The sequence below is a fragment of the Podarcis melisellensis genome (genome assembly GCF_964234715.1).
Source record: "Podarcis melisellensis genome assembly, chromosome: 13".
NCBI classification, from domain to species: Eukaryota; Metazoa; Chordata; class Lepidosauria; order Squamata; family Lacertidae; genus Podarcis; species Podarcis melisellensis.
The window spans coordinates 20,413,073-20,436,819 of record NC_138545.1 but is presented as its reverse complement, the minus strand read 5'-3'; the positions used below and the strand labels follow the sequence as shown (position 1 = coordinate 20,436,819).

The window sequence follows — 23,747 nt, the reverse complement described above, 5'->3', positions numbered from 1 at the left end:
GTGTTTATGGAGGATTTTGCTAATTTTATCTGTAGTGCCCTTGATATAAGGAAGGAGGGCCATGCCATTGTTTTCTTCTGTGTCTTGGTTTTTGGGGGGTGTTTCTTTTTGGATTAGCTTCGTAACCCTGTTTTGCTGGTATCCATTGGCAATTAACACATTTGAGAGATTCTGTAACTCAGTTGTCAAGTGGTCTTTGTCAGCCAGGCGTTTGGTTCTGGAGATGAGAGTCTTGGCTACGGAGTTTATTTGTGCAGGGTGGTGGTGTGATTGTGCATGTAAGTAGCGGTTGGTGTGTGTTTTTTTCCGGTAGATAGTGTGTCCTAGGGAGCCATCAGGTTTTTTGTAGATTAGGACGTCAAGGAAGGGAAGTTGGTTGTTGGCTTCTATTTCCATAGTGAATTGTATTTTGGGGTGTAGGCTGTTGAGATGTGTGAGGAAGCTATCCAGTTTTTCCTTCCCGTGTGGCCAAATTACAAAGGTGTCGTCAACATATCTGAGCCAAAGTTTGGGTTTGTGTTCTGACTTGTCTAAAGCATTGGTTTCAAAGTGTTCCATGTACAGGTTTGCGATGACCGGTGAGAGGGGTGATCCCATAGGTGCTCCTTCTATCTGTTTGTATCTTTGTCCATTGTGGATGAAGTACGTGTTGGTTAGGCAGTGGTTGGTCAGGTCCAAGATGTATTCGGGGGGATTGTATTTGTTTTGAATGGCTGTCAAGGCTTCATTAATGGGCACTTGTGTGAAGAGAGATACAACATCGAAGCTCACAAGTAGGTCTCTCTGCCCAGAACATTGGAGGCTATACACCACACCCCCTCAACAGTATTTATAGGAACTCAAACACTGAGATCCTGCTCTGTTCCAGTAACAAGAAGCCGAAAGCACCAGCCTGAAGATGACGAGTGAGACCTCGTCGAAACGTCGCCTAGACACCCCAACTTTTACACGGGAAGACACCCGAGGACACCAAAACCTGCATATATATATATATATATATATATATATATATATATATATATATATGCTTTCGTAGATTTTCACGGGTACAGGAATGCAGGTTTTGGTGTCCTCGGGTGTCTTCCCGTGTAAAAGTTGGGGTGTCTAGGCGACGTTTCGACGAGGTCTCACTCGTCATCTTCAGGCTGGTGCTTTCGGCTTCTTGTTACTGGAACAGAGCAGGATCTCAGTGTTTGAGTTCCTATAAATACTGTTGAGGGGGTGTGGTGTATAGCCTCCAATGTTCTGGGCAGAGAGGAAGTTCCCAGGCTAGTGTGCCTTTTCTTCTTTTGTTCCTTAATTACTTGAGGGATATCTTGAGTGATTTCTTGAGTGATATCCTGAGTACCACTTAGGTGGGTCATTAGGTGTGGATTAGTTGCTAAAGTCTTTGTGTCTTGACCTCTTGAACTTTGTGAAGAGTTTTTCTGAGAAGATGGCTGTACTGCACTTAGTTGTGCTCTGGCTTGGCTTCGTGTATAGGGGCGAGCTGTGGTTTTGTGGCCTGTGTCAGCCAGATCTGTGTAGGGATTGCAGGGGGGTGCAGCATCCGGAGGTGCCACCATGGTTTGGCTACTGGATGGTGTCTGTAATTTATCTGTGGAGAGGGTCTGGGTTTGGGTCTGGTGTGGTTGATTGGTGATGGCGTTCTGTGTGCCTCTGGATCTGGTGTCAGTTTTTGTGGGGAGGGCTAATTTCCAGATGTCTGGCAAGCGGGATGTGCTAATTTCCAGATGTCTGGCAAGCGGGGAGGGCTAATTTCCAGACATCTGGAAATTAGCCCTCCCCACAAAAACTGACACCAGATCCAGAGGCACACAGAACGCCATCACCAATCAACCACACCAGACCCAAACCCAGACCCTCTCCACAGATAAATTACAGACACCATCCAGTAGCCAAACCATGGTGGCACCTCCGGATGCTGCACCCCCCTGCAATCCCTACACAGATCTGGCTGACACAGGCCACAAAACCACAGCTCGCCCCTATACACGAAGCCAAGCCAGAGCACAACTAAGTGCAGTACAGCCATCTTCTCAGAAAAACTCCTCACAAAGTTCAAGAGGTCAAGACACAAAGACTTTAGCAACTAATCCACACCTAATGACCCACCTAAGTGGTACTCAGGATATCACTCAAGAAATCACTCAAGATATCCCTCAAGTAATTAAGGAACAAAAGAAGAAAAGGCACACTAGCCTGGGAACTTCCTCTCTGCCCAGAACATTGGAGGCTATACACCACACCCCCTCAACAGTATTTATAGGAACTCAAACACTGAGATCCTGCTCTGTTCCAGTAACAAGAAGCCGAAAGCACCAGCCTGAAGATGACGAGTGAGACCTCGTCGAAACGTCGCCTAGACACCCCAACTTTTACACGGGAAGACACCCGAGGACACCAAAACCTGCATATATATATATATATATATATATATATATATATATATATATATATATATATCCCACCTCCTCCAGTTAGAACCTTTGAGCAAATGGGGAGGTTGAGTCATTATACTTTCCAAGCCAACGTCTGTACATAGCTCTAAGAAAGTTTAACTATAGAAGTCGCATCTCCTTACCAGAAGAAAGTCACTGTGGCTAAGAATGTGGCCTATTCAAAAAATGCATTAGATGTTAATAGAAAACGATTGCCAGTAATTGCCACCTGATTAGGAAAAACTGCCTCTGCTACCATTTTGTTACTGGCTCTGCCCCAACACTGCTATTTTGTGACTGGTGGGCCTCAGTAATTTTCAGCCGTCTCAAGTGGGCCCCGAAGCAGAAAATTTGAGGGCCCCTGTTTATAAAATGCTTATTCTACTTTTGGGGCAGCATTTTGACATGGGCAGTGACAGAACAGGAAATGGGGATGGATAAATCTGTCAGTTTCTCTCAAGTTTCTCATTTTTCCAGTCTCAGGTTCACTTCTCTATGGTTCCCCATACGTTAGACTTTTTTATTTTTAATGTCAGATTTGTGCCGGCACACACATTTTTATATGCACTTTTGCCTAATATACACATTTTTGCAATGCAATGTTCTCTTTTCTAAAGCCTTCTGTGTGGTATTTTCACAGATTTATACATTTTTTATGCATTCTTTCCCCTAGTATATGTACACATTAGTACACATATGTACACATTTAGTACACGTTACTTGGCTTGAGAACTGCTTTGCAAAATTCAGAGAAATGCAAATTTTGTAGGATGGTTGCGTTTCAGTTTGCATGTTGTTTCGAAAAGTGAAGATTAGGAAAGTGCCCCTTTAGTTCCAAACTGAATCAGATCCCCATTCCCCACATCCCTATCACGGAAGGGATCCTATCATTTCATAGCTCAGCATACATACATTCTAGTCTATCTACACACAAGGAGCTCATCCCTAAAGGACAATCCTACTGAATGTACACAGGCTGTCCCCAGGACTGGAATCCCTGAGCTAGGGACACAGAAACAGAGTCTGAACACCATTAATTCCCTCTGTTTCTCAGGGTCAGGCTGAAGATGCCATTGCCATCCATCCACGAGAGGAAGGCTTGTAGGGTGGGGGGTGGGGAAACCCCACAAAGTTTGCAGAAGTGCCAAGCTTTTTCTAAGGAAGCAGCCTTTAAGCAGGAGAGGGGAGAACTCTTGAAACACCCCCAACAAGAGCTGAGCATGCTCTGTGGCTATGGAATTCTGGCTTTTGGGGAGGCAGAGCGGCAATGGAACGGAGTATCTGGGACAGGGGCAGTCCGCTCTGCTGCTGCTTCTTGCTGCCCCCACTTGTAGAACAACAGGGCACAGCTGTAGACAACACAGAGCTGGGGTAGCCAATTGGACGCCAAGTACCCATCAGCCCCAGCCAGCATGGCCAACGGTCAGGGATGGAGTCCAATACCATCTGCAGAGATGATAGAGCCAGCTTGGTGTAGTGGTTAAGAGCGGTAGACTCGTAATCTGGGGAACTGGGTTCGCGTCTCCGCTCCTCCACATGCAGCTGCTGGGTGACCTTGGGCCAGTCACACTTCTCTGAAGTCTCTCAGCCCCACTCACCTCACAGAGTGTTTGTTGTGGGGGAGGAAGGGAAAAGAGAGTGTTAGCCGCTTTGAGATTCCTTCGGGTAGTGATAAAGCAGGATATCAAATCCAAACTCTTCTTCTTCTTCTGGGTCACAGGTTCCCATCCTAGTAATCTAGAGAAGCAAGAGATGGGCCAGTGTCCAGGCACCTCAAGATAAGGTAGCCAGTTCCGGAACCAGCAGGCCCAGCAGCTATTCCTTTACAAGCCATTTGATATCCAGCTGTGCTTTGCTTTGCTTACAGATTTATTTATTTTTTACATATCATCCACCCCCCTGTTAAAGGGGTAGGAGCAAGTCAGGTTGCTTCCTGGCCCGCCCTGCCTGTTGGCAACTTTATCTGTAGGCGGGAGGGGACAGCTAGGTTGGCACGTGGCTGGCCAGCTGCAGTCGGATTAAACCAGGAATAGACAGTTGGCTCAGGGATTATTAGGCGGAGGAGAGGGGCAGGGTGGGAGCCGAGGGAGAGGTTCAGGCAGGGCAGATCAGAGATGCAAAAGGAACTGGAGGGGAGATAAACTAGCTGGTGTCGTGTCCTTTCAGCCCAGCTTCAGGTTGGCTGCTGGGAAACTGCATCGTTTCAGGGTCACTCAGGTTCCTGCTGTGCTGGCTCAGGTATTCACAGCTGCAAAACCCTGCAGTGTGTACTCCTGGGAGCACAGAGGGGAGAGTACACAGAGTCGATTCACCAGGGATCTCCGAGATAGTGGGAGAGAATCTTGTCCCAGAATGAATCTCATTGAGTAGGTCTTGAGGTTGTGGGGAGGATAAAGGAGTCAATTTCAGGTTCTCTCTGTTTCTTAGTTTAGCTGTCTCCACACTTCAAAATCAGTTTTTCAAGCTCTCACGAAAATTCGCCACTGTTTTAGCATGCAGTTTTGCAAAGCAGTTTCCCCCTGGAGTAATGCATTTGATTTTCTTTAACAGGCTTTAGTCTAGTCTGTGCAGTTCTGTGCATGTAACTTTCCTGGAGAGCTGCCTGGCTAAATTCAGAGAAGTGCAAATTTGGAAAGATGGCTGTGTTTCAGTTTGCAGATTGTTTTCAGAAAGTGCGAATTAAGTTCGTTTGCCTTTAAACGTGGACTGAATCAAATTTATCCTCCAATCCTACTTTACATGAACTGAGTTCTATCTCTTCAAGAATGTCATGAAAAATTATAATTTGTCATCACACATCTCTATTATTATTACTTCATATTTATGAAGCGCCTTATTCAAACATGTCTGGAGGTGGTGTACAATATAAAGTAGCACACATCGGGTAGAAAACCCACATGCAAATTGAAAGTTCAAGGCACAATAAAACAATCAAATGTGGTGAACACATTGAGAAAATATACCACAATCCACAAAGCGTGTTCTCTCGCAGCCATGAGCACGATTATTACAAAATAATTAAAAGAATGAAATCATCCCCAAGGGTGATAAAATCAACACTCAAATACCTGGTGATAGAAACAAAAATTTTGTCTGGCTCTGCTACGTTGTCAAAGTTGGCACCAGGTGAGCCTCTCTTGAGAGAGAATTCCACAAACAGGAACGAAGGCTGGACCACCGAAAGGGCCCTATTCCTTGTTGTCATCCTGTTAAGTTATGGGTGAACATATCAGACGATCAGAACATATCAACAGCGACTCTTCAAACAGCTCTTGTTTATCCACAGGCCAGAACAGAACTGAGCTGAAGGGTTCAGCCAGCCTGCTTATATAGAGCTCAACTACAACGCAACAGTAACAACTTTCTGTAACTATCCAATCACTGAACGTCACTTTCAGTTCCTTATTTTGCATATGTGGACCTGAGTGAAAACTATCGACAGTATCCCCCTGCTGGCCCAGGGTGAGAACTTCAGTACATAACAAATCCTTTACTCAGTAACCAAGTCCTCAAATGGGCTCAGAGTCAATGCCATTCATTATTTCCATAGTATTTTCAGGCTCCATGGCCCTTTCTCTCTCTTTTTACAGTACTTAAGGCTGGCAACCTTGGCTGGAATCTTTACAGCTCCCTCAGCCAGGGTGGGGAACTTTAAGCCTAAAGGCCAAAAGCAACCCTACAGCCCCCCTCTCCCCCCACCCCCCTCTTGCTTGTCTGGGCAGAGGACAGAAGTGTGTGTGAATTTAGAAACGCATGACTTCTATATGTCTGGAACTTGGCCAAACCAATCAAAATCAATTCTCAATAAAGGGCGCCTCCAGACCCCCTTTCTATTGTTCATTCATCAGGCACTTATACAGTGCTGGGAGCTGATGGGAGGCCCCAATTCCCCTCCCAGAGCTACAACTCACAGTGTAGTTTAACAATCAAATAATTGTAGTGAACAGGGGCCTCCTAACAGCCCCCAGCACCCTTAACAAGCTACAGCTCCCAGAATTCTTTGGGGGAAGCCATGACTGCTTACAGTGGTGTCATGTTGCTTTAAATTTATGGCGTGACTTTAGCCTTAGAGCCAAAGGACTGTGGCCACAGAACCCTGCAAGCAGACCAGTTTCGGGTTGAGAGGTGGCTTCCAGCACTTCCTTCCATAGAACCCAGCAAATGACCCAGCCCCAGTCCCTATTATTAATATCACTGGTAAAGCAAATCATGGGTGCCTTAAATTGCACCTGTGTCGTGCACATGGGTTTCAGACTGCAGGCTCGTTTATTTTAATTTTTTGAGAAGCCTGGCACAGGTTGCATCTCCTGCCTTTTTGGTCGCAGCTGGATCCCAATGCACTCGGCTCCAATTTCCCCTGGCTCAGCAGCGCAGCCCTCCATCGCCTTAGATCAGTCTTCGGTGCAGACAGGGAGGGGACAAGGTGACCCGAGCTTGAATTTCACTTGTTATCATGCCCAAAAAGAAAGAGGCCGACTGCTCCCCTACCCCACCCACCCACCCACACCAGAACCCACCTCTCGTGCCTCCTTACATCTATGCCACACGCCTCTCAACAGAGAATCCAGGAGCACCAGCTCCTACCCTGCTCTACTCACTATTGATTATTTTATTGATTTCGAGCTAAACTTTCTGCTAAGGTGCTCAAGGTGACATATATTTTATTTATAGCCTATATGTCGCACACTTAAAGAATATCTAGGCGGCAAACACAGCACAGCCGTAAAAATACTTTGCCATCATTTCCACTGTATAATCCTGATGTAAGGAGCATCAGAAAGTCTGTTTTGGCTTTTGGAAGTCTTCTCAGGCCACACCCCCTATCTCCAGGCTGCACCTCCTCACCGGCCCAGCTTCAGCTCCTGAGTGTTTTCGGCTGGCTAGGAGGTGACCTTGAGCTGATGACGTTTCCTGGTTGCCCAGACAGAGGAAAGAGTGTTTGAGTAGGTGCAGACATTTGCCTCCTGTCCACAGATGACGTTGACATTCATTCCTCCACCCACTTTCACCTCTGGCCCCGCCTACCACCACCATGTGACCATCAGAAGGTGGGCCAGAAGGAATGCAGATCTTGGGCCAAAAAAGGATTACCTATCCTTGTTATAGGGACGCGGGTGGCGCTGTGGGTAAAAGCCTCAGCGCCTAGGACTTGCCAATCGAAAGGTCGGCGGTTCGAATCCCCGCGGTGGTGTGTGCTCCCATCGCTCGGTCCCAGCGCCTGCCAACCTAGCAGTTCGAAAGCACCCCTGGGTGCAAGTAGATAAATAGGGACCGCTTACTAGAGGGAAGATAAACGGTGTTCCGTGTGCTGTGCTGGCTCACCAGATGCAGCTTGTCACGCTGGCCACGTGACCCGGAAGTGTCTGCGGACAGCGCTGGCTCCCGGCCTCTAGAGTGAGATGAGCGCACAACCCTAGAGTCTGTCAAGACTGGTCCGGACGGGCAGGGGTACCTTTACCTTTACTATCCTTGTTATAGAGATGTGGGGGGTGTTATGGATTAAACCACAGAGCCTAGGGCTTGCCGCTCAGAAAGTCAGCGGTTCGAATCCCCATGATGGTGTGTCGGTTCCAGCTCCTGCCAACCTAGCAGTTCGAAAACACACAGTGCAAGTAGATAAATAGGTACCACTGTGGTGGGAAGGTAAACAGCATTTCCATGCGCTCTGGTTTCCATCACGGTGTTCTGTTACACCAGAAGCAGTTTAGTCATGCTGGCCACATGACCTGGAAAGCTGTCTTTCGACAAACGCCAGCTCCCCCAGCCTGAAAGCGAGATGAGCGCCGCAACCCCAGAGTTGTCCGTGACTGGACCTAACAGTCAGGGGTCCCTTTACCTTTACCCTTGTTATACACAATAACTGATGAACGAGCGATACACCAGAGCTATACATCACCTGTGTAAGCAGAAAGCAGATTTGTGCATCCTTCCTCGTCGTCCCTACTGCCGCCTTCCAAGGCAGCCTGTGTTCCACTGCCAAACAGCTAAACGTGCAAGGAGAGCCCTGCTGAATCAGGCCCATTGCAAAGGCGGATTTAGGGGAGCGAAACTGGTTTGCCTGCATGGGGCGCCAAGCCAAGGGCGCTACAGGGGGCACCGCAGCAATGAACAGAAGATGAGAGATGAAGAGGGGATTTTGGCACTGCACAACACGCTGCTGAAATTTGGAAGCTCCAAGTCTGCCACTGTCCATGGTCCATCTAGATCAGCATTCTGCTCTTGCAGCGGCCAACCAGATGCCCCTTTGGGGAGCCCACAAGCAGGACCCAAACGCCAGAGCCCTCTCCCCCTCCTGAGATTTCCAGCAGCTGGTATTCAGAAGCATTATTTCCACCATCTGCAAAGGCAGAGCATAGCTATGGCTGCTAGTAGCCACTGAGAGCCTTTATCTCCATGTGAAAAGGTAAAGGACCCCTGGACAGTTAAGTCCAGTCAAAGGCGACCATGGGGTTGTGGCGCTCATCTTGCTTTCAGGCCAAGGAAGCCGGCGTTTGTCCACAGACAGCTTTCTGGGTCATGTGGCCAGCATGACTAAACTGCTTCTGGCGCAACGGGACACCGCGATGGAAACCAGAGCGCATGGAAAAGCTGTTTACCTTCCCGCTGGAGTGGTACCTATTTATCTACTTGCACTGGTGCGCTTTCGAACTGCTAGGTTGGCAAGAGCTGGGACAGAGCAACGGGAGCTCACTCCGTCACGGGGATTCGAACGCTGACCTTCTGATTGGCAAGTCCCAGGCTCTGTGGTTTAGACCACAGTGCCACCCGCGTCCCTCCATGTAAGACTGTTTGCTCACTGCATGCCATAGGGAAGTTCTTCCTAACATGGCAGCCTATGAAGCTCTGAAAGGTGTAGAGCCCTGTTGCCAGTGTTGTGGGGCGGCGGGAATTGTTCTCTCCTTAGGGCACAGGGTGGGGAACCTGCTGCCCTCCCAATATTGCTGCCCTCCAGTTACTATCGACTTGAATCAGTGGGGCTAATAGTGAGGCATGATGGAAGTTGTAGTCCAGCGACATCAGGAGGTCCACCGGTCCCCCAACCTTGGCTTAAAAGAACCCAGGATTTTGAGGCAGTGAGGTTCCCTTTCCCGGATTCAACCCCCTGCCATTCCCTTCCCTATCATGAGCTTCTGCTGCCCCCTGCTGGCTCCTCGCCACTCCCGAGAGTTTTTAAAAACAGCAAACTCTTAAACTGTTACGAAAGTTTCCCTCCTCGGAGCAGCTCGCAGCTCTGCCATTAGCTTCCTAGATCTGCTGCCTCTCGCCCTCTTCTGCCATGGTGGTCACACGCTGGGGGATCTGCTCTGCAGGGAAGATCGCCCACGACTTCCTGGTCGCTCTGAAGACTTTGCCACCCGAGGATCACAAGGTAGCAGGGGTGGTTTTTGAGAGGGAAAGCACTTGGGCAGCAGAAGCCCATTTTCTATCATTAGCTTCCTGTCGGAGGGGGTGGCACCCATGTGCTTGGGGTTTTGCCAGCATTTCTCGTAAGAAACAAGATCCAGTCCATGTTCCATAGTTGGGAGAATGGCTGTTCTCTTTGAAGCAACTAGTCAGTCTACAATACAGTGGTACCTCATGTTAAGAACTTAATTCATTCTGAAACTGTTCTTAACCTGAAGCACCACTTTAGCTAATGGGGCCTCCCGCTGCTGCTGCACGATTTCTGTTCTCATCCTGAAGCAAAGTTCTTAACCCGAGGTACTATTTCTGGGTTAAAGGAGTCTGTAACCTGAAGTGTCTGTAACCTGAGGTACCACTGTAATTATTTAAAAATAAAAGAGAATAATGGGCCTCTGGTTTGATCTGATGTTCTTAAATGACTGGTTGATCCAGACTCCTAGGTACTCACAGTTTCCTGTTCCATGAACCGTCTGCCAAATCTGAGACTTTCATCTCCTTGGGGCAACAGCTGTCTCTTGCTTAGGTTGTTAAATACCACATACAGTGCTATTTTTCTGGAAAAAGAAGAGCCAGAACTCACCATGAGCGCCTCCCTTGTTCCATTATAGTGGCAACGGCACCCACATGAGAGATGATAGAACTGAGTTCTGGCATGTTGTAGCTGGAAGAAAGCCCTGGTGGTGTCTCATTCCAAAGATTCTTATGAACTGAAAGTGAGACGCTATGTGTACTTTTCCTTGTTTATTTGTTTACACAACAAATTTTTAATAAAAGCTAGTATGATAATAAAAAGTACCACATACAGCAGATAGATGACTTGTTTCGGAGGACTGGGGGCTGGACAAATGGACAGAACCAGGAGAAGTAGTGCTGGAGTTGGCTCTCAATAGCTGACCCCAACCCGCCATCCCAGCTAGGAAATGATGAGATTTAGGTGGCTTCATGCAAAGAGAAATGAAACTCGGAGTGTGAGACTAAGTCTGTGTACACACCACACATTTAAGGCAGTCTCCACCACCCCGCACTGAAAAGAATCATGGGAAGTTTACCCAAGACAGAATTACCATTACAGCACTCTTAGTAAACTACTGTTCTCAGGATTCTTTTCTGGGGGGCGGAAATGTGCTTTAAATGTATGGTGCCTATGCAGTCACAGAAACTAGACTGTTGCCATTTTCTTCTGAGAAACACATTTTTGTATGCCGCTTTGACTGATGTGCACATTTTTGCAAGCAACTTCTCCTGATATAATGCATTCTTATATACATAAAATTTTCGCTGGTATATTCATTTTCAGGAGGAGTTTACCCTGATATGTGCATTGTTGTAAGCATTGTTTGGTTGGAGAACTTGCATTGCAAAATTCAGATAAGTGCCACTTTTGAAAGATGGCTGTGTTGGAATCTACACATCACTTGTTTAAAATGTTGTGAAAATGCTTTTTTTTAAAAAATCGTTTTGAAAAATGCATTGAATTTGCTATAGCTCACCACCGCCACCTAGTGCCACAGTTGTATATTGCACTTTACAATACATTCACAATGTTTTATTTGCAGCTGTATAGCCGAGTCCTAAGTTTCCATTCTCACACTGTTTTGGAAACTGCAAATTTGATATATCTGGCTTTAAATGTGAATCCAGGCACATTTCTCTTGCATCCCTACAGGAAGTGACCAGAGTGGAAGACACAAAATGAGTGGAATGGGGTTAGGCTCTGTGAACACTTTCAGCAGCTTTCTGTCCCAGAGATCTGAAGGGGGAGTTTGGGGCCTCGGCTGTTTATCAGAGGCTGCATACACAACATCCCTTGAAGGCACACTCACCCAAGAATCCTGAGAACTGTAGTTAACCCCCTGACCTACAGTTCCCAGCACCCTTAACAGACTACAGTTCCTGGGATTATTGGGGGGTGAGCTATACATGTCTGGTGTGTACACAGCCCAAGTATTTTTATTTTTTTGTTGTTGTTGTTTTGAGTTCAGCATTTTTACATACATTATATTGTTGTTGTTTAGTTGTTTAGTCGTGTCCGACTCTTCATGACCCCATGGACCAGAGCACGCCAGGCACTCCTGTCTTCCACTGTCTCCCGCAGTTTGGTCAAACTCATGCTGGTAGCTTCGAGAACACTGTCCAACCATCTCGTCCTCTGTCGTTCCCTTCTCCTTGTGCCTTCCATCTTTCCCAACAGCAGGGTCTACATTATATTATCTCCTTGCAATTTTTAAATTTCCTTCCCTTCCCACCCCCCTCCTCCATATCCATTGGAAGGGTTCAAACAATTATCCTCAGCCACGGGCATAGTGTCTTTCATTTCCACCAAATGTCTTTTGTTCCAGTAGTTTATATCCATTGAAGAGAGGGGTTTCATCTGTTCCTTATCGTGGTGGACTTGACCTTCCACGTTGTTTCCTATGACGTGGCTACAACAATGTCCAATTGAATAAATTCAAACAAATAACTATTTCATGCCTCTACTGTCCATTTTTCTCTCTCTTTCCAACCTAAAGCTATTGTTGCCTTTCCCACTAAAATCATAGCTTTGAAGGTAAGCTGGTCACCTTTCTCTATAGCCGTGTTTCCACGTATACCCATTGTCATGAAATCAAAGTCTATTGAAAGCTTCACTTTAAAAAAATCATTAATAACTTTTAGGATTTTATTCCAGAATTCCTTTACCTCTGGGCATTCCCAGCACATATGGGAAAACCATCCCTTGGCTAGTTTACAGTGCCAACAGTTAGAATTCAATCCTGCTACCATTTAATCTAGCTGGGCTGGAGTTCTGTACCATTTTAGAAAGAATTTTAATTCCAGCTCTCCACAGCCCAAGTGTTTAACCTGTGAGCCCCACCTATGGCGCAGGTGCTGGAACTGGAGGCATGTTTGCAGACGACGTCTCTTTCTCGTTATTGGTTGCATGCGCTGGAGAGTGTTTGGTTGAGTCTGTTTGCAAAGTGCTTCGCTGTGCCTTGTGCGTCGGTGTTTGTCCTAGAAGGAGAGAGGGAGGCAGCTGTGGGACTGAAGCCCAGATCTTGTGACCTCAATTGGCAGCAGAAACTTCCTCTCAGCTTCGAGAAGACGCCCTTCCTGGATTGCTGCTCCCTTTCTGGCCTCTCTAGGAAACGGCTTGCGCTGGAACATAGTAACCCTTCTCACTCCTTTGGTGCCAAGGATCCTTCTACACAGGCACTTGACTTTATAAGCAGCCTGGCAAATATCACAAATGGGTTGTTCGCCACATCTTTAACACAAAAACAACTCTTCAGGTTTTCTCTGGAAAGGGAAGATCCAGATTAAAGAGGCAATCCTGTTCACAAGAAGCTGGCCTAAAGCTCGCCCATACAGTGGTACCCCGGGTTACATACACTTCAGGTTACATACACTTCAGGTTACAGACTCCGCTAACCCAGAAATAGTACCTTGGGTTAAGAACTTTGCTTCAGGATGAGAACACAAATCGTGCGGCAGCAGCGGGAGGTCCCATTAGCTAAAGTGGTGCTTCAGGTTAAGAACTGTTTCAGGTTAAGAACAGACCTCTGGAATGAATTAAGTACTTAACCCGAGGTACCACTCCAAGTGTCCCTATTTTCCAGGACAGTCCCGGATTTACAGAAGCCGTCCCGGTTTCTGATTTGATCCTGGAATGTCCCACTTTTCCTTAGGACGTCCCTATTTTCACTGGAGAAATGTTGGAGGGTATGGAGTAATGGAACCCCTGAGCCAAGGAGTTAAGTAACTATACAACTTTTAGAAGACATGTGAAGGCAGATGTCTAAAAGCATCTGAAGGTATATGGCTTCGTATCTTCAGCTGAGTCAAGGTCAAGGGACTTAAGGACAGCTGAGCCACAAATCCAGCTGTGGAGCCAAAGATCCACTGGATCCTAAACTGCTCATCCTGGTGGATCCTAGCCATAGGACTGGCCCCTCAATAAGGGGGGAAAATATGGGTTGGCATTTTGATACCTAAGACATAATGCAGGCACGGTAAGAAAGTTGGGGGGGGGATGAGGCGAGCAGTTCCTGCCTGTTAACTCTTTCTCCTACTCCTCCTCCAGGTGGTGGCCATTGCTTCTCGCGACCTCAGCCGGGCTCAGCAATATGCCAAGATCCACGGGATCCCCAAGGCCTATGGCTCGTACGCAGAACTGGCTGAGGATGATGATGTTGGTAAGCTGCCTTCCCTCCTAAAACAGGGCTGGGGAACTTGTGGCTAAAGAGATGGCAACTCCCATCAGCCTTGACCATCCTTGGCACTGCTGGCCAGGACTCGTGAGAACAGGAGTCCAGCGACATCTGTCAGGCCACAGCTTCCACATCCTTGCCCCCAAACCTGAGTTCCCACTTGTGTGAGTATAAAACTTGCTTCCCGCCGAGACCATATAACACCAGTCTTGAAAGACCTACATTGGCTCCCAGTACGTTTCCGAGCACAATTCAAAGTGTTGGTGCTGACCTTTAAAGCCCCAAATGGCCTCAGTCCTCTATATCTGAAGGAGCATCTCCACCCCCTTCGTTCTACCTGGACACTGAGATCCAGCACCAAGGGCCTTCTGGCGGTTCCCTTCCTGCAAGAAGCCAAGTTACAGGGAACCAGGTAGTGGCACCCTCCCTGTGGAATGCCCTCCCACCAGATGTCAAAGAGAACAACAACTACCAGACTTTTAGAAGACATCTGAAGGCAGCCCTGTTTAGGGAAGCTTTTAATGTTTGATGTATTACAGTATTTTAATATTTTTCTGGAAGCTGCCCAGAGTGGCTGAGGAAGCCCAGCCAGATGGGCGGGGTATAAATATTAAATTATTATTATTATTATTATTATTATTATTATTATTATTATTATTCCCAGCCTTCTTCCAAGGGCTGCTGGGGAGACCTGGGTGGTCTTCCAGGGATTCAGGCAGGACAATCCCAGCCCTTTCTGGAGATGTCGGGAATTGAACTCGGGTCCTTCTGCCAACGAGCTACTATGGCCTTTCCTTCGAGGCAGCACTGGGGTCTTTCCAGGTGCTGTGACCTCACTGTCTGTCCAAGGTTGATGCCTGATGCCAAGCGTCCCCTTAGGGCAGCCATTCTCAACCTGTGGGTCCCCCGATGTTGTTGAACTACAACTCCCATCACCCCTAGCTAGCAAGGCCAGAGCTCAGGGATGATGGGAGTTGTAGTCCAACAACATCTGGGGACCCACAGGTTGAGAACCGCTGCCTTAGGGCTCGTGCCTGCCAGCTGTCTTACAGACAATGCCACATGGCTACTACAGGATGATACAACAGGATCTGTCCCCTGAGGAACACTGATGCCCTTTGTATCCTTCGCTTGCATGTTTCTGAAGCTTTCTAATTATTGTTTTTAGGAACAAAGGATCTATTGAGCTGCCGTAGCGACCCACTTCTTGGAAATATAATTTGTGGCCTTTCTAAACTCTCTCCTCAGAAAGAAATAATCTGTTATCTATGTGCCTAACCACTTTTTGCTACATCTAAGAAAAAGCTTCTGTGCTGGTGAGCAGCTGACTCAGCAAACACGGACATATCAGGCTCATCTGATTCCCTCCCTTCTTTCTTCCAAGGTTATCCAAGGTTATGTTGGGAGCCAGCAGGAGCTTGAGATGTGGGGTATTTAATTGGTTACCATATGCACAATGCGTAACGCTTGATTTGATACCCTGTTGTATGAGGGGCTGGCACTCGTCTGTGCCAGGGGTTCTTTTGTTAGTGAACTGCTTGACAATAATATAGTGTGCAAAACTAAAGCAGACTTGGCTCTGTATACCTGAAGGAGGGTCTCCACCCCCATCGTTCAGCCCAGACTCTGAGGTCCAGCTCCGAGGGCCTTCTGGTGGTTCTCTCATTGTGAGAAGTGAGGTTACAGGGAACCAGGCAGAGGGCCTTCTCGGCAGTGGCACCCTCCCTGGAGAATGCCCTCCCATCAGATGTCAAACAGATAAACAACTATATGATTTTTAGAAGACATCTGAAAGCAGCCCTGTTTCAGGGAGTTTTTAATTTTTGATGTTTTACTGAGTTTTTGTATTTTGTTGGAAGCCACCTAGAGTAGCTGGTGTAACCCAGTCAGATGGGCAAGGTACAATTGTTGTTATTGTTGTTGTTATTTATTATTTCCAACATGCAATGACCTTCCACGTGGAGGTGAGACTGGGTCACGAAAGCAAATCAAAAGAAGCATGGAGACAAGATCTTTTACGATGACCAGTCCTTTCAAACAGTACCTCTATTGTTAGCTGGAGAACAAAATTTCAGCTTACCCTATGTACCGTGCAAAGATTGTTTTTTGTTACCCAGTTCTTTCTTGTAGCCATTAGGTGGTCTGTGAGTCTGATTCACTTTAACACACTTTAGTACTGCCAGGTGGTCTGCTAGCAAAAGACTTCTCTGCAAGGACTGCCCAAATTGTGGAAATGGCTGCTGCTTCTTGACATTGGTAGCAAACACTCAGTACTCGTGGGCATAAAAAAAAGAGATGATCTCAACTGTACAGAACTAAGTAGTCGGGTAGAGTCAGGGTCTTTCCCACTGTGTCTCGCCCACCCCTCATTTCCTGCTGGACTTGGCTATGTACAGTATTCACTCTCTCAAATCTGTGTTACAGATGTGGTCCACATTGGGGTGGTGAATCCATACCATCTCCCTACCAGCCTCCTCTTCATCCAGGCTGGGAAGAACGTGCTGTGTGAGAAACCGCTGGGCATGAACACCGCAGAAGTGAAGGCCCTGGTGCAGGCAGCCCGGCAAAAGAACGTCTTCTTCATGGAGGTACAAGGCAAACACAGTCCCCCTGAAGCAGAGGCAGACTTAGGGGATCCCAACCGGCCCGCCTGCACTGGGCGCCAAGCCTAGAGGGCATTGCAACAATGATGAACAATGGAAAGCATGAGGCGAGGGGGCGAGTGTTGGCATTGCACAGCGGCATTCAGCGCCGCTGGAATTTCAAAGCCCAATGTCCACCACAGCCTGTCGGTTCACATATAACACCAAACCATGGCTTAGGGCTTACCCACGCTTACTTTTCCTCTGCTCTTTCTAAACATGGCCTGCACTTTAAAGTTCCACGTCCAAGCATCCCCCCCTTTTTTTTGGCTTCCCCCACAAAAACCCTCTCTTTAAAGCTGAATCAGAGCAAACGGCAACACATGAAAGACTCAAATTGCCATTTGCTCCAAATGAGCACTAAAGAGCATGTTTTTCTCAGGGAAAGCTCCAGGGCAGGGGGAAGAAAAAAAGGTCCCTTGGACATGGAACTTTAAAGTGTGGACCTGTGCCTGGAAAGAGGTAAGTGAGGATAAGCCCCTAGTGCCAACTAGCAAAGGTGCAACTTCCCAGAGCGGAGATCCCACTCCTGCCTAAGGCCCTGCTGCTGCCACATTGCTGTAAGCTAAGTTACAATTTGCCTGAGCATCAGAATCAGATCCAGGGTTGTGGTTTGTCTGGGGGAGTGCTAAACAAAGAACAAGCATTGCAGCTCATGCTTTGTCTGGAGCAAACTGTGAGCCTGGGTTTGGACATAATGCTAAATCAAACCATGGATTAGCCCCATGTAACACAGCAGCAGCAGCAGCAGGACCAGGGGAAGAACATAGCAGCTGCGGTACTTCCTGTATGTTTGCTTCTTTGCGCTAAACCATGGTTTAGCTTAGCATTATGTTCAAACCAAGTCATTGGCTATGTTTGGACGTGATTACAAACCATGGTTTATTGTGGTGTGAACCAGCCTAGCCTCCCCACTCACCAGGCTTAGACAGCTTTCCCCCTTGAACATTTGACTCCTGTTTTTGATTAATTGCTGCTCATTGCATCATCTGCACTTATGGTTTGTTTGAAGCAAGCTCGCTCCAAACCATAGGTTAAGAAACTGACTTGTTTAAACAAGCCATAGTTGAACTTAGCTATGGTTTAGGGTTCAAATATAAACACTAAACTGTGGGGAATTCAAATGGGAAGCAAATCTGGCCACCCTGGAGGGAGGGGGGAAGTCCTGCTGGAAACTAGACCCCCAATGTTTTGGCATTGCTTGTGGAAATGCTGTTTCTTCTGGCCCAGTACTAAAAGTCCCAAAGGGCTGGCAGCTGGTTGCCAGCATTCAAATCAGCCCTTCTACCTGCCTTCCCTAGCTGGGTGCCTTCCAGATGTTTTGGACTACAACTCCCATCAGGTTGGCCAATGGTCAGGGATGATGGGAGTTGCAATCCAGCAACATCTGAAGGTTCAGCCATTCTTGGCATCAAACTCCCCATGATGTTCTCAAGACTATCAAAAATGCAGGCTGGGGGTTTTATCACTGTATGCACAGCTTGAAGAATAATTTTTTTACCTTGCTGGCTTCTTTATGGGGTTTTAAGTAGCTTGTCTTAATAAAGGACTAGCTCTGCATATCCGCCCCCCAGTGTGCCAACATGGCTACCTGCATTTTTTGTACGCCAGGGTCTGTGGACGCGTTTTTTCCCTGCTTCAGAGAAGATCCGTTCCTTGCTCAGCCAGGGTTCCATGGGGGATGTGATGGTGTTACATGCTGAATTTGGGAGCCCGCAACTCTCTATCCCCAGATGTGTGGAGAAAGAGCTGGGGGGAGGTGGCCTTCTGGATATTGGCTGCTATTGCATCCAGTTTGCCTGCATGGTCTTCAATGGAGAGAAGCCAGAGTCCATTCTGGCCTCTGGATTCCTGCACGATACAGGTGAGTACTTGGCTGGTCACTTTCCTTGTCAGGGGAAGAAATAAGGAGTTTCAGAAATTGTCCATTAAGGAAACCAAACAAAAAAAAAGGGCTGGCCCAAGTCATGAGACAGAAAGTTCCCACAGTATTTAAGGTGCCCTCCTTAAAGAAATATCCTCCTCTTCTTTGGTGATCACTCATAGCCGAGTATGATTATCTTCCATGAACACGGTTTTAACAATGAGTCCGTAAATGACTGTGGAGGCCAATTCTGGATCCACACGTCCTTCCACAGTGGGGACATATGTTTCCAGGTGGGAGTTGATCATGGTGAGGGTTTGCCAAACGTGCCTCCCTCTTAGCGTGTTTCTCCCTTGCGTCCTGAGTTCTTCAAAACCCATGACACCTTTGGTAAAGGCTGTTCTCCAATTGGAGCGTTCGCAGGCCAGTGTTTCCCAATTGTCAATGTTTACACAACATTTTTAAAGATTTGCCTTGAGAGAGTCTTTGAGCCTCTTTTGTTGACCACCAGCATTACACTTTCCATTTTTAAGTTCAGAATAGAGTAGTTGCTTTGGAAGACAATAATCGGGCATCCGCACAACATTACGAATCCAACGAAGTTGGTGTTGAAGAATCATTGCTTCAACACCGGTGATCTTTGCTTCTTCCAGTACACTGGTATTACCGGTAGTTTGCTTGTCTTCCCAAGTGATGTGTAAAATTTTTCAGAATGTGCTCTTACATACGGGGAGAAATTCAGCCCAATTCGCAATTAAAGTCAAATCTATCAAATCCATATAATATAAGAGCTAAAACACAGTCATGTTTCTAAACTCTCACTTTTCCAAATTTTACAGTTAACAGATCCTTCCATCCCTGCAGGACAATAGAACCACTATGTCACATCTGTTCCCCACAGAGGCCACATGCTTTCTGCCATCTCCCTGTCTCTGTCCCTCTTTCTTTCAAACTTCCCTTTGCTACTTCCTGTCTCTGACTATTCAGCCAGAAGAACATCTTCTTCTCCAAACTCTCTCTGGGATCTCATTCACAAGCACAGAGAGTGCCTCAGGTTTTAAGAGACCGTCTCCCAACCATTAGCTGACAAAACAAGATGATCCTGGAATCTGACCCAACAATCCAGAAAGGGAAGGAAAAACAAAGGAAAGGTCAGCCAGGAGCTGTAATTACATTTTACTGAATCATTTGCTGCCTTTTTAAAATATGGTGTCTCATTCTGCTGCCTGATGTTACTCACTTCATTTTGCCCAATGGTAGAGCTGGCCCTTCTTACTGGGGAAGGAAGGGGAGCAGTATGGATGTGGAGGTTTGGGATACCTTAATTCCCACAAACAGATGAGAAGAACTGAGGAGCTACACTAACGTTGAAGATATAGAAATCCAGAAGATGCACCTCTTTGCAACCTGAGATGCGTTCCTCCAGAGTCCATCAAATTCCTGTGACTATAATCTGTGACTATACTGTAAAATGTTTTCAGTTTTCAATTGTTGTCACCTGCCTAGGACTTGCTAGTGAAGGGCAAGTAATACATAGGATGATGATTGTTGTTGTTGTTGTTGTTGTTGTTGTTTTGACATACTATAGAAACTTTTTGCTTTGTCAAACTTCGGGCATAGTTTGGTTTTTCTTCCCTCTGGGGTGAGCATTTATAATCCCTGCCTCTGCTTTTCAGCCTGAGGGGGGACAGGGTGGCGGGTTTGTGCTGTGATGCTAACATTTAAAAGAAGAAATAAAAACTGCTGTGTGTCTGTGAGTGGGTGCCAAAGAAGACTGAGGGCAGGAGAGGTCGTCCCCCGTCCCCCCCAGTGACAGGCTTGTGTTTCGTTTTCCTCAGGTGTGGACAAAACCGTGTCAGTCATCCTGAACTACTCGGGAAATCGCCAGGCTGTCCTCACCTGCACCATGACAGCCAGGATGCCAAATCGGGCCAGCATTAACGGCACCAAGGGCATGATCGAGGTAACTCCTAGTTTCTGATCCAGGGGCTAAGGCAGTTTGAGGGGGGGAAATGTACCTGGTTTGTTAAGTTGTCAGATGACACAGCAATTCTTCAAACAGCTCTTGTTTATTCACAAGCCAGGACAGAACTGAACTGGAGGGTTCAGCCAGCCTGCTTATATAGAGCTCCACTACAACGCAACAGTAACTACTTTCTGTAACTATCCAATCACTGAACGTCACTTTCAATCCCTTATTTGCATATGTGAACCTGAGCGAAAACTATGTACAGCATCCGCCTGCTGGCCCAGGGTGAGAACTTCCGTACATAACATGGTTAGAAATGTATTTTTTCAACCCTGACCCCCTCCCCCAATATTGTTGGACTACAACTCTCATCGTCACTAAGCATTGGCCAAACAGGCTAGAGACGATGGGATTTGTAGTCCAATAACATTAGGGGACCCGGGGTCAAAGAACTGGAGCCCAGGAATGGAGGTAGTCCTGTGCTGCAATCCGAAATGGAGTCCTTAGCTTGAAAGCAATGTCACATTTACTCCCATATTTAAGGCACTACGATACCACTTTAAACAGCTGTGGCTTCCCACAAAGAATTGTGGGAACTGTAGTTTGTTAAAGGTGTTTATAGGCAACTCCCAGAGCTAGAATTGCTAGAGTGGTTTAACTACCTGTCCCTCTTCCAAGGGAGCAATGGGAAATGTAGCTCTAGAAGGGGAATATGGGGTCTCCTGACAGTTCTCAGCATCCTTAGCTCCTGGAATCGTTTGGAGGAAAGCCATGACTGTTTAAAGCTTCCTTACATGTAGGGCATGTGAATATGGCCCAAATGTTGCAACAGAAACACCTTATATGTAAAGAAGGGCATTCTAGGCAGACGAGGAAAAGGAAGCAGGAGCTAGAAGAATACAGGGTGGCGTTGTCCGTTTCCTTCGAAGGTGGCTGTGCGAAGCCAGTTTTGTGGCATAGGCAGGCGTACACACCCTCCCCAGTTCTCTCTCAGTTCCCTTGCTTCCTGCCAGATTCCATCTCATTTCTGGTGCCCAACCGAGTTGGTGATCAACGGGGAGAGAGAAGAGTTTCCCCTGCCTCCCCCGTCCCAGAAAATGCACTTCCAGAACAGCACCGGCCTGCGCTACGAAGCGGAGCATGTCCGGCAGTGTCTCCTCAAAGGTAACAGTTCAAAACACCGCTGACCCACTTTTATTAGATTGCCTGGGCAGAAATTCAATAAGCCACCCTTTTTTAAAAACAAGCTGGAGGGGGTAGAGTGAGAGAAGGGGGAAAGTTTACTTCAAAACCAGCCTTTGGGACTACATCCCCTGGTCCAGGTCCCCCAGTGAGCTACCTGGCCAAGTAGGAATTTGGAAACCTGTTGTTTTGTTTTTAGCCTTCTCTCCTCTCTTCCCACATCTTCTAGGTTTGAAAGAAAGTCCCATCCTGACACATGCGAACAGCGAACTGGTCAATTCCATCCTGGAGGAAGCTCGCCGACAAGTGGGTGTGTTTTACCCTCAGGACAAAGTGTGACACACACTCCATTACCACTCCTGCAAGACCCCATATTCCGTTTCAAAAAATTAAATTGCATGCAGATGGACTTCAGCTGTGGTACAGACATGTATGGCCAATAAAGCAGCTCTTGCCAATTTTGGACGGTGAGTTATTGTGTCATTCAAGGAGGCCGGGATAGGGAGTGGGAGAAGGGACTGGGAGCATGGGCAAGGGGAGAAATTTGGAACAACGGGGCTGGGAATAAGGGCTGTGGGACATGGGGAGTGGAGGGGTTAAACAGCAGGCCAGGTATTCCCCAGCTTAAGAAGGGAGGCAGAAACACAGGATAAAACTGTCCTAAGAAACCAGAGGTGCTCAAGTTCTCCTTCTGCTGGGTTTGGTGATAGCCTTCTTTTACATTTAAATACAGTGGTACCTCAGGTTAAGTACTTAATTCACTCCGGAGGTCCGTTCTTAACCTGAAATTGTTCTTAACCTGAATATCACTTTAGCTAAAGGGGCCTCCTGCTGCCGCCGCGCTGCCGGAGCACGATTTCTGTTCTCATCCTGAAGCAAAGTTCTTAACCCGAGGTACTATTTCTGAGTTAGCGGAGTCTGAAACCTGAAGCGTATGTAACCTGAAGCGTCTGTAACCCGAGGTACCACTGTAATACTTTGGTTTAAGCAGAGTGGGATTCCTGAATGTGCATTTATCCAGAATTCTTTTTCCTTTTTCTTTTTTTAAGATTCATTTCATTCCACTGTTTTAAGACTGAGAGCAGGGTTAATAGAGCCAGAAAGACTGACCTTTTTTTTTTTTTAGTGTCTAGCAGCAGGCCACACACATTTTTGTTAGGGAAATTCAATCAAACTTAAGGTTAAATGGTCCACAATGGACTGGGCTGTTTCCAGATGTCTGTTCATTGGGCACAAATCCTGATTTGTTGGCACAACACATGCCAAGAGGTTATACATCACTTGTGTCACCTCACTTGTTCCATTCTGCATTCATCCGAATTAGCACTTGCAATATTTTTACGAAGTTATACAACATATAATGATGTTATATAACTATCTAGTGGTTGCTAGATAGTGCGACTTTACGTCACCCTTCCACGATCAAACTTTTTGCAGCAAGTGATGAAGAAATGTACAGGATAACAACCGCTAGATGGAGCTGTCCTATAACCACTGCACAATTATTATTTTTTGAGAAAAACGAAATCAAGAGGAACGCTGAATAATTCTGAAGCCCATCTGTTGGTCACCAGAAAGACAGCTGAAAAGACACGGGGTGGAAATGTGTTAGGCAGGGGGAGCCTCAACCGCTTCAAACACCACTACGTAAATTCCATACCATGTGGAGAATAAGCAATAACTTCCACACCTGTGGAGTTTGCGCTATTCCATTATTTTCCTTTTTTAAAAAAAGGTTCCTTTCAGTGTGGGAACGACACAGAACAACTGGTGGGAAATGGACAAAAGGACAACTCTGTCATGTGGAAACACACACACACGTGTAAAATGTTCTCGAACGAGGCATGATCATTCCACATTAAATGCATTGGATTGTATCCAGGTAAGTCATTGTGACTTCCTCTCACACAATAGAGCTTCCTCTCCTCTCGCTGGGTGCCCACCAAATCTGCCCTGAGAGAGCGGAAGGGGCTGGCGGGGGGAGCAGAAGGGGGGGGGCGTTGCACAAGCAGAAGTCGCTTCATGAGTTCAATTATTGGATTCTAGCCTCCCCTCTGC

General features: G+C 46.9%; 1 protein-coding gene across 1 annotated transcript; it reads left to right on the top strand.

Annotated features, from left to right (window-relative positions):
• Positions 1 to 9,662: 9,662 nt before the first annotated feature.
• LOC309355300 (trans-1,2-dihydrobenzene-1,2-diol dehydrogenase-like) lies at positions 9,663 to 22,149 on the top strand. The gene is made up of 7 exons (XM_081886059.1): positions 9,663 to 9,810; positions 13,906 to 14,017; positions 16,457 to 16,620; positions 18,286 to 18,538; positions 20,377 to 20,501; positions 21,521 to 21,671; positions 21,919 to 22,149. Exons 1-7 carry the CDS (start codon positions 9,718 to 9,720, stop codon positions 22,026 to 22,028), a joined length of 1,008 nt encoding a protein of 335 aa, XP_081742185.1. The 5' UTR covers positions 9,663 to 9,717; the 3' UTR covers positions 22,029 to 22,149.
• The last annotated feature ends 1,598 nt before the right edge of the window (positions 22,150 to 23,747 follow it).